The sequence below is a fragment of the Lemur catta genome, chromosome 8, assembly GCF_020740605.2.
Source record: "Lemur catta isolate mLemCat1 chromosome 8, mLemCat1.pri, whole genome shotgun sequence".
NCBI lineage: Eukaryota > Metazoa > Chordata > Mammalia > Primates > Lemuridae > Lemur > Lemur catta.
In genome coordinates this window covers 62858654-62868959 of record NC_059135.1, presented here as the reverse complement: position 1 = coordinate 62868959, position 10306 = coordinate 62858654, and the positions used below count along the sequence as shown (strand labels likewise).

The window sequence follows — 10306 nt, the reverse complement described above, 5'->3', positions numbered from 1 at the left end:
GGGAGGGGAAGGTAGGAAATGTTTAGTAAATTGCACATCTTTGAATCTTCCTAAAGCAGTGGTCACAAAGCTTAAAGGTGACACAACAGTGCTCACGTAAACCAACACACATTCCCCACCCCCAAGCCAACAATAAAATCATCCCCTTCAATTTGCCATGATCGTCGCGACCAGGAGCCAGGTGATTATCCTAATTAATGTCTATCTAATTAAATTACTGTCAGCAGTTAACCAATGGCAGGAGCCGTTTCATCGGCTGCACAAGCAGCAAGATCAAAAGTGAGCCTTTTCTGATTGCTGCATAGTGTCAATTGGCCAATCTCTTCTCCCAGGGAAAAAAAAAAGTAAATCAAACCTTTGAGAAGCATTTGCTGGTTGAAGTGCTTTCTGTCTAGTGAGGGGGTCTGTGGATTTCTAGTTTATGATAAATAGGACTTTAAAAACCAGGGACGGGAGGGCGAGTGTTCAGGTTCTAGAGCTATGCAGCTGGAGCACTGCCTTTCTCCTTCTATCATGCTCTCCAAGAAATTTCTCAATGTGAGCAGCAGCTACCCACATTCAGGCGGATCCGAGCTTGTCTTGCACGATCATCCCATTATCTCGACCACTGACAACCTGGAGAGAAGTTCACCTTTGAAAAAAATTACCAGGGGGATGACGAATCAGTCAGATACAGACAATTTTCCTGACTCCAAGGACTCACCAGGGGACGTCCAGAGAAGTAAACTCTCTCCTGTCTTGGACGGGGTCTCTGAGCTTCGTCACAGTTTCGATGGCTCTGCTGCAGATCGCTACCTCCTCTCTCAGTCCAGCCAGCCACAGTCTGCGGCCACTGCTCCCAGTGCCATGTTCCCGTACCCCGGCCAGCACGGACCGGCGCACCCCGCCTTCTCCATCGGCAGCCCCAGCCGCTATATGGCCCACCACCCGGTCATCACCAACGGAGCCTACAACAGCCTCCTGTCCAACTCCTCACCGCAGGGCTACCCCACGGCCGGCTACCCCTATCCACAGCAGTATGGCCACTCCTACCAAGGAGCCCCGTTCTACCAATTCTCCTCCACCCAGCCGGGGCTGGTGCCCGGCAAAGCGCAGGTGTACCTGTGCAACAGGCCCCTCTGGCTGAAATTTCACCGGCACCAAACGGAGATGATCATCACCAAACAGGGAAGGTAATACTACATTCTTGGCTACCGCCGCTCCAGGCGAGATCCGGGGGCAAGCGCACCCAGGTGGTGACCGCCGCGGCAGCGGCAGCGATGATTTGGGGTCGGGAGCGGAGCGGAAGGCGCTCTGGTGAGCCCTGGGGTTGGCTGGTTTTGGAGAAGGGGAAAGTGGAAGGGATGACCACCACGGTGATATTGGTGGGGGGAACTCCGCTCTCGGAACGTGGTTGGAGAGGCCGTCAGTGGCCAGAGGAAGGCGAGAAAGAGGAAGAGACCCCGGCCAGCGGCCGGGCGATGGGAGGGACGCATCAACGCCGGCATGCACGGACAGGTGGAGATGCAGGGTCGCCAACCTCGCTCTCCACCTGGGCAGTGATACCTGCCGACTCTCCACTCCAGCTCATCCGCCTCTCTCCCAGACTTGGGTCCCACTTCTTTTTCTCTCCCACCACCCCGTTTCTAATCCAGCAAAACATTCGCTCATATACGCTGCAAGAACAAGTTTTTCTTTGCTATCTGGCGCCCCGCTTCTTGCATTTAATCTTTAACATTTATGTTTCTTTTTTCCTTGTTTTCTCCCCCCCCCTTAATTTAAATAGGCGCATGTTTCCTTTTTTAAGTTTTAACATTTCTGGTCTCGATCCCACGGCTCATTACAATATTTTTGTGGATGTGATTTTGGCGGATCCCAATCACTGGAGGTTTCAAGGAGGCAAATGGGTTCCTTGCGGCAAAGCGGACACCAATGTGCAAGGCAAGTCCTTCCAATTAACACATTTTCTTGACACTTATTTAGGTGAGAATGATTAATTAAAGCCTTTGTGGACTGGCTCGAGCGACTTTTAAAACGATCGGCCAATGACTTCTAAAAGGAAACGAGGGGAACAAGGGGACAGACTGAGCAGTGAGGGGGGGAGGATTATGCAAAAGCTATTTTAATCACCCCCAGTTAATAGGAAGAAAGATTGGCCTAAAAAAGCCCCAGCTAATGGGCCTCACAGTGGAGTAGGGTGTGTGTGTGTGTGTGTGTGTGTGTGTCCTACTTGGTGAGGAGTTGGGACTGGGCAGTGCCCGGGGCATATGTAAACAACGTGTATCTTTCTCTAGGAAATCGGGTCTATATGCATCCGGATTCCCCCAACACTGGGGCTCACTGGATGCGTCAAGAAATCTCTTTTGGAAAATTAAAACTTACGAACAACAAAGGAGCTTCAAACAACAATGGGCAGGTCAGTGGCTCAACAGCTCGTGCACTCGCGCGCGCTCGCTCTCCCTCTCTCTCCTCTCCCACCCGTGCCTCCCTAACATCCAGTTCGTCAATTTAAAGCAGGATGCGAACCTGGATACGCTTCTTTGCTTCATTAAACGGACTTCAAAAATTCTGTATTCATCTTCCAAATTTATATTAAATCTGTAAAGTTGTTCTCCTTGACACCACCTCCCCTCGATCCAAATGAGGAGTTCCCGACCTTTCCAAGTATAAATACTGTTTGATTTTGACAAGGAAACCCACAAGATCTGCAGGTTGTGAAAATCTTTGTTCCTCCTCCTTAAAGGAGGACTAGGAGAAGGGCCCTGCGAATCGGGCAGTCGGGTTCCGTTTCCCTCCGGTGCCCCAGCGGATCCTCGCTGTCTGCCCTAGACAGCCGGTCAGCAGCCAGGCGGGTCCCGCGGTCCGTTGGCCGGGCCCAGCGGGGCCGGCGGGCTCCAGCCTGCTTCGGGCGGCCCACGGCGCGCAGCCGGTCGCAAACAGCACGCGGACAGCGACCGCGTTAACACGCCGCCCCGCGCTCCCCTTTCTCTCCGCCGGACAGATGGTGGTTTTACAGTCCTTGCACAAGTACCAGCCCCGCCTGCATGTGGTAGAAGTGAACGAGGACGGCACGGAGGACACCAGCCAGCCTGGCCGCGTGCAGACATTCACTTTTCCGGAGACTCAGTTCATCGCCGTCACCGCCTACCAGAACACCGATGTAAGGAGACCTAGGGGCTGGGCGCGCCGCGGCCCGCACGGACACCTAGCGCACCCGCCGACTTCCCCCCGGCCATCAGGGCTCGTGCACTAGCAGCACTAGCAGCTCTAACATCAGCAACAGCTGGCTCCGCTGCGCGTTTGAGGCGCAGGGCTGGGGGCCTGCTAGGCACCCTCCCTAAATACCAAGCGGGCTGGAAAATGCTTGCTATTTGTCTCCGTCGCGGGGCACCGGGGCCACCTTACAAGGGGCCAGGATTTCTAGGGCCTCTTCTTTTGGGAGTTTTAATTTGGTCCTCAAACTGGAACAGATTAAAATCTGTTTTTTTTTTTTTTTTTTTTAGTCTTTCTTTCCTTTAGAAAACAAGCAGATTTCCCCTGCATTATTCTTGGCAAGCTTTGGCATCTAAAAAAAAAAAATTTTTTTTTTTTAAATCCCAGAACTGATGGCTGAAATGAACAAACATCACTGTTCTGGGAGATCAAAAGAACATACACATTATTTTATATGAAAACTACAATAAATCAAATTACTGAGGGTTATGGGATGAATTTTCTAGCACTTGAACCTCTTCAGTATTTGCAAGTCTGCAAAAACTGATTTTAGTGGCAGATTTGACTACTAGGAATGATGATAGGGGTTTTTTTGTGTTTGTTTACTTAAATGAAAATATCAGAAATGAAAACATGCATTTATTTAAAAATCAAATCTGATTTTAAGATGCAACTTGTAATTTCTCAGGTTGTGAATCAGAAGAGATCAACTTTTTAAAAATATAGTGAAACAGTTAAAATAGGCAACATTTGGCAATGAATTCAAGTTCCCCTTAAAGATTTTTGTCTGAGTAAGTGTACTGTGTGTAACAAGCTTTAAAAATGTGAGTTTGAAACAATTTAGAACACACAGGAGAGCTAATTGAAAGCAATCCTTTAGTTTTAGGCATCATTAATTTAAACATGTGCCTTGTAACTTTCATGATACTTTCTCTGTTTTTCTTTCCCTCCATTCCCTCAAATTTTTCAGTTAGGAAGACCTTGCTATTTAATAAAATTGTAGGCCTCAAGCTCCTGTAAAAGTGGCAGATGACATATCCTCAAACACCCAATCTTCCTGTGTAGAAGGTGAGATCACATTCATTCTTTTTTCTCTTTCCCAGATTACACAACTGAAAATAGATCATAATCCCTTTGCAAAAGGATTTCGGGATAATTATGACACGTAAGTAATTTTGTACCTTCCATCTCAAATAGTTGTGGAATTGGGCTTTAGGTCAAAGGTGGACTATTATGTACAAAGCTTTTGGAAACTGGAATGTGTGAAGACAAGGTTGTTTCAGAGATTTCCCCTTTCTTTTTTTTATTGGCTCCCTGGTGACCTTATGGCTTGGTACTTTCGTGGTTTTGGTCAAAGTTTTCCTCCACCTATTTTTAGCTTTCCTGTGAATTACAAAATTGTTGGCGAGCCTCTGGGGCTGGCTGGCTGACTGGGGAAGCTGCCCTGGTTCCCGGGTGCGAGTGCTGTATGTGGCACTGCAGATGCTCAGCTCAGATTGTCTGTGTCTGAAACGGGCAATTCTGCCTGAAAGTGCATGTGGCTCTGGCAGTTGTTACAGTCTCCTTGGCATATGTGACTTTTATTTACCCATTTCCAAGTTTGTGTAATAGCATTTCCTGTGCAAGTTTACCATGGACTGAATAAAAATGCACACCCGCCACAGGCGAGTTCATGAACAGAATCTCTGTTAGGGTCATTTCAGACTTTGGGAAGGACTCAGATGCTATTGCTTGTGTATTATTTATAAGCTTCAAGAGAAAATTATTTCCTCTTATCTTCTGTATCTAGATGTGCTTTAATTAAATGTGCTGGTTCTCTTTTCTTCAGGCCTCCCTTACCTGTCTCTGTCTCTTTTCTATCAAAAGGCTATTCTCTGGTGGTGACACTAGGTATAAACTGAATGCTTTCTGGGTTTGTTCTGGCATTCTCATCCAGGGGCCACTCATGGTGCCAAAGAGATAGTGTTATACAGCAAAATCTAAATCTGGATTGTGCCCCCTCCCTGGCTTTTTCTGACCATAAAAGGGAAGGGTACATACATCTTAATTTCATGGCTTACACTGAGGGCCTGGGATAGAGCTAAAAAGTTGAAGCTATCTTTGAGTAGGAATAGATCATATGTGTGGAGAAAGAGACAGCTGGCTGCCTCTATACCACCTCCAGGCAGATATCAACCTTTTCTCCTAATATTTTATAACAAATTGAAAAGAGAGTCTTGATATTACTGCTTATAATCATCATATATATCCCTCAAAAGTAGTCCAAACGAAGCAAGTCTCATCAATATGATTCTCCGGAATAAAAACTTGGCTACTCTAGTCCTCACAATCTAAAAAGGTGTGCCCAGCAGCACAGTGGAAAGTGTGTGGCCCAAGAGACCAGAGATGTTGGAGGAGAGTCCTGTAGATTTTGAGCTTTTAATTCTGTTGTGAACATCTGTTCAAAAGCATTTTATTTTGCACAAATCAGTTCAGTAATCCCAAGTGGGTGGGACCTGGGTGGGCATCTAAACTGTATCTTTTGCAGACTGCTTTTTTCTTTTTAAAATATTGTGGTGATAAACAGAGAAGATATTTGCACCTTGCTAGTTATGTTCCCTTCCTGCCTCCCTCTACTTCTCTTATTTGAAACTGGAATTAAATTTCAGGAGGGAAATTTTGTGCACTAAACAGAATGGAGCTGAGCAGCCACAGCCTAACTCTCACCTGCCCCTCCTTCTCTGGCTGCGTTCTGTTTGAAAAACCACTTCCCTCTGATCTTAAGTCACTATAAATTTTTCATTAAAGCGTCTTTACCTACACACACACACACACACACACACATGCACACACACGCAAAATCTTAGATTTTTAGAAGATAGGGAAGAGCTGAGTCGTTTATGACACTCTCCCTTTCCCCTTTTATGTTGGTTATTTGGGCATGGCTCAATTTTGGAGGAATAGGGAGAACTATAAGAGTTCAGAGGGTACTAGGAGCTTGCTTGGCCACTCACCAGGGAATCTCCTTCCCAAAGGATTAAGGCCTGACAAGACTGAGGCTCTCCTTCAAAACAGTCTGTTGACTAAAGATTAAAACATTTATGTGTGAGCTAAATAAAAAGGGAGGCATGTGTGTATGTGTATGAGAAAACACTTCTACCGATCTTCATCCAATCCTTGGTTTCCTGTCAATTCTAATGGGATTTTCTAGGCCCAGGGCCTAAAGTTAATCCTTGATTATTTTATTTAAGGTAATCCCCAACAACACAATCACTGTCAGTGACTGGGCAAGTTACTTAACTTCCCTTTGCCTCAGTTTTCTCATCGGTAAAGTGGGATAATAATAGTACCTAACTCAGGACTGTTGTGAGTTAAATAAGTTACCATCTGTACAGCCCTAGAGACAAAAGTGCCTGGCACATAGTCAAGCTCTATAGGGGTGAGCTATTGTTAGTGGTCCATCGCTTGGAGTAGGTTGATAACTGTACTGTAAGTTTGCCCCAAAGTTTTTGCCAGTAAGGGATCAAAAGCTGGGGAGAGAAGGTCGAAGTAAAGAACATCTTTTCTTTGTAAAAAGATATTTTTGATTGATGACTATTTTTCCAAATAGTAATTCTTGTTTATATTAGTAGAAGTGGGGATTAAAGGCTCATACAAGGGAAACAATAGGCATTAAGTGTCTTGGAGGCTTCCAGTAGTGATCCTTGGGTTTTAGAACACTGGTGAAGGCCAGTTTTTGATGATTACTGCAAGGGGCACAGCAGTTTTTTCCTAGGAGTTTCTTAAACTACCTAGAAAAAGGAGAAAAATCACCTGAACAATCTAATGGACACAAGAGGTCTTAATAGGGTAGAAGGGTGGGTGCCTTGTTTAAAAATTTCTCTCAGAAATTCTGACTGGGGAGGAAAGGTCAGCTGGGCAAATGGCATCTTAGTCCCTGGGTAAATCTGCCTTAATGTTGTGTACATATGTTGGAGAAGTGAGATTAGAGCCCCCTGCTTGTGCCCCTCTCTTGGTCCTCTGCACACTTGACAAGAGATAGCAAGTGAAGAGGGAAGCCTTTCTCTTGATGTTCTGCATCTTGCTCAGATCCCTCCATAGACAAATTGGCCCCTTTATAATTCCACGATTTATTATGGAGAGGATACAGGTCTGTGACCCTTTGTGGTCTCCATCCTGGACGGCGAGCTACAGATGGAGGGTGTGGGGGCGGGCGAAAGTGGAGGTGGCCATCCCTTCTGCCCTTCCCCCTTCGAGGGACCTCTGCGCCACCCCTGGGTTCTCTCTCTCTCTCCCTGCCCCGCAGGATCTACACCGGCTGCGACATGGACCGCCTGACCCCCTCGCCCAACGACTCGCCGCGCTCGCAGATTGTGCCCGGGGCCCGCTACGCCATGGCCGGCTCTTTCCTGCAGGACCAGTTCGTGAGCAACTACGCCAAGGCCCGTTTTCACCCGGGTGCGGGCGCGGGCCCCGGGCCAGGTACGGACCGCAGCGTGCCGCACACCAACGGGCTGCTGTCACCGCAGCAGGCCGAGGACCCAGGCGCGCCGTCGCCGCAGCGCTGGTTTGTGACGCCGGCCAACAACCGGCTGGACTTCGCGGCCTCGGCCTACGACACGGCCACGGACTTCGCAGGCAATGCGGCCACGCTGCTCTCGTACGCGGCGGCGGGCGTGAAGGCGCTGCCTCTGCAGGCGGCCGGCTGCACTGGCCGCCCGCTCGGCTACTACGCCGACCCGTCGGGCTGGGGCGCGCGCAGCCCCCCGCAGTACTGCGGCGCCAAGTCGGGCTCCGTGCTGCCCTGCTGGCCCAACAGCGCCGCGGCCGCCGCGCGCATGGCCGGCGCCAACCCCTACCTGGGCGAGGAGGCCGAGGGCCTGGCCGCCGAGCGCTCGCCGCTGCCGCCCGGCACCGCCGAGGACGCCAAGCCCAAGGACCTGTCCGACTCCAGCTGGATCGAGACGCCCTCCTCCATCAAGTCCATCGACTCGAGCGACTCGGGGATTTACGAGCAGGCCAAGCGGAGGCGGATCTCGCCCGCCGACACGCCGGTGTCTGAGAGCTCGTCCCCGCTCAAGAGCGAGGTGCTGGCCCAGCGGGACTGTGAGAAGAACTGCGCCAAGGACATAAGCGGCTACTATGGCTTCTACTCGCACAGCTAGGCCGCCTCTGCCCGGCCCGGCCCGGTCGCGGGTCCCGGACCCCCAGCCAGCCCCTCACAGCTCTTCCCCAGCTCCTCCACCCCAGACCCCCACTTTGCGCACCCCTTCATTTTATTTGACCCTCGATGACCGTCTGCAGCGAATAAGTGCAGGTCTACGAGTGTGATTTTAACCTTTTTTGCACAGCAGTCTCTGCAATTAGCACACCGACCTTCAACTTTGCTGTAAACCTTTTGGTTTTCCTACTCACTCTCCTTCTGTGAAGTTATCCTCCTAATAATCCACCTCCCCCTCGTCTTTTTCTCACCTCCTCCTTCTCTCTCTCGTAATGAAACTCTTCACCTTTAGGAGACCTGGGCAGTCCTGTCAGGCAGCAGCGATTCCGACCCGCCAAGCCTCGGCCTCCCCATTAACCATAGGATGTTGACTCTAGAACCTGGACCCACCCAGCGCGTCCTTTCTTATCCCCGAGTGATGGATGGATGGATGGATGGTAGGGATGTTAATAATTTTAGTGGAACAAAGCCTGTGAAATGATTGTACATAGTGTTAATTTATTGTAACGAATGGCTAGTTTTTATTCTTATCGTCAAGGCACAAAACCAGTTCATGCTTAACCTTTTTATCCCTTTCCTTTCTTTTCTTTTTCTCCTTCTCTCTCTTATTCTTTCTTTATCTCTTTGCTCTCTCTTTTTTAATTTTCTTGTGCGATAATTAACAATATTCTGGGAGGTTCTAGAAACATGGAATACTCAGTAGTGATGGGTTTCTCACTTCTCCTCAATCCGTTGCATGAAATAATAACTATGTGCCCTAATGCACACAAATAGCTAAGGAGAATCTGCCCCAACACCTGTAAAGGATAGGTGTCTGTTCATAGGCAAGTCGATTAAGTGGCATGATGCCTGCAAAGCAAAGTTAACTGGAGTTGTATGTTTCCCCCCTTCCTTCTAAATAGAATAGCTCCACATCAGCAATATTATTTTGCCTTATTTGTTTTTCCCCAAAGTGCCAAATCCATTACTGGTCTGTGCAGGTGCCAAATATGCTGACAAACTGTTTCTGAATATCTTTTCAGTCCCCCTCCACCTTTCTATGCTGTAAATCTTTGTAATGAATACTCTACTAATGATATAGATGACTGAACTGTTGGTAAACTATAGTGTAGTCTAGTGAAGATGAATTGTGTGAGTTGTATATTTTACTGCATTTTAGTTTTGAAAATGACTTCCCCACCACCTACAAACAGCTGAAATTTGATATTCTTGGGAGAACACTAGCATTAATGCAAGTAAGGCTGATTTCCCCCTCCTCTAAGTCTTGTTATATTTGATAAGGAGCATTAATCCCCCTGGAAATAGATTAGTAGGATTTCTAATGTTGTGTAGCAAAACTATACTTTTTTTTGTATTTTAAAATTAATGTGAAATATGCATCATACACAATATTCAATCTAGATTCCAGTCCACCGGGGGGATTTTTCCTAATAGGAATTCAGGGTCTAAACGTGTGTATATTTTGGCTCTTCTGTAAATCTAATGTTGTGATTTTTATATTTGTTTCGTTTTGTCTGTGAACTGAATAATTTATACAAGTACACACTCCATTGAGAAACGTTTTGTTTTTTGCTCGTTTGTATCGTCTGTGTATAACAAGTAAAATAAACCTGGTAAAACACTAACTATGGTGTTTGAAAGCAGTTTACAGTTTGAAAATAATTTAATTATTATAGGTGATTACTTTTAAGGGTTAAAGGAAGACTAGCCCGTCTCCGCTCCAATACGGGCAGGGGCAGTCTGTTTAATGGGAACAACCTCCCATTTCCCCCTTAAATTTGTTTTATAGCACTACCAGGAATTACTTTTTCCTTCTTATTTACAATTATTTAGTTCCCCATGAGTCAAGTTTCACTTTTCTGCGCTCATTTTTTTTTCCAGGAAAATATACGCACTTACCTCATCATATTTATC

General features: G+C 47.3%; 1 protein-coding gene across 1 annotated transcript; it reads left to right on the top strand.

Moving 5' to 3' along the window:
* The first annotated feature begins 235 nt into the window (after window positions 1-235).
* TBR1 (T-box brain transcription factor 1) lies at window positions 236-10017 on the top strand. Its single transcript, XM_045559945.1, has 6 exons — window positions 236-1172; window positions 1766-1920; window positions 2274-2395; window positions 2981-3139; window positions 4296-4357; window positions 7478-10017. Exons 1-6 carry the CDS (start codon window positions 481-483, stop codon window positions 8334-8336), a joined length of 2049 nt encoding a protein of 682 aa, XP_045415901.1. The 5' UTR covers window positions 236-480; the 3' UTR covers window positions 8337-10017.
* Window positions 10018-10306: the final 289 nt, after the last annotated feature.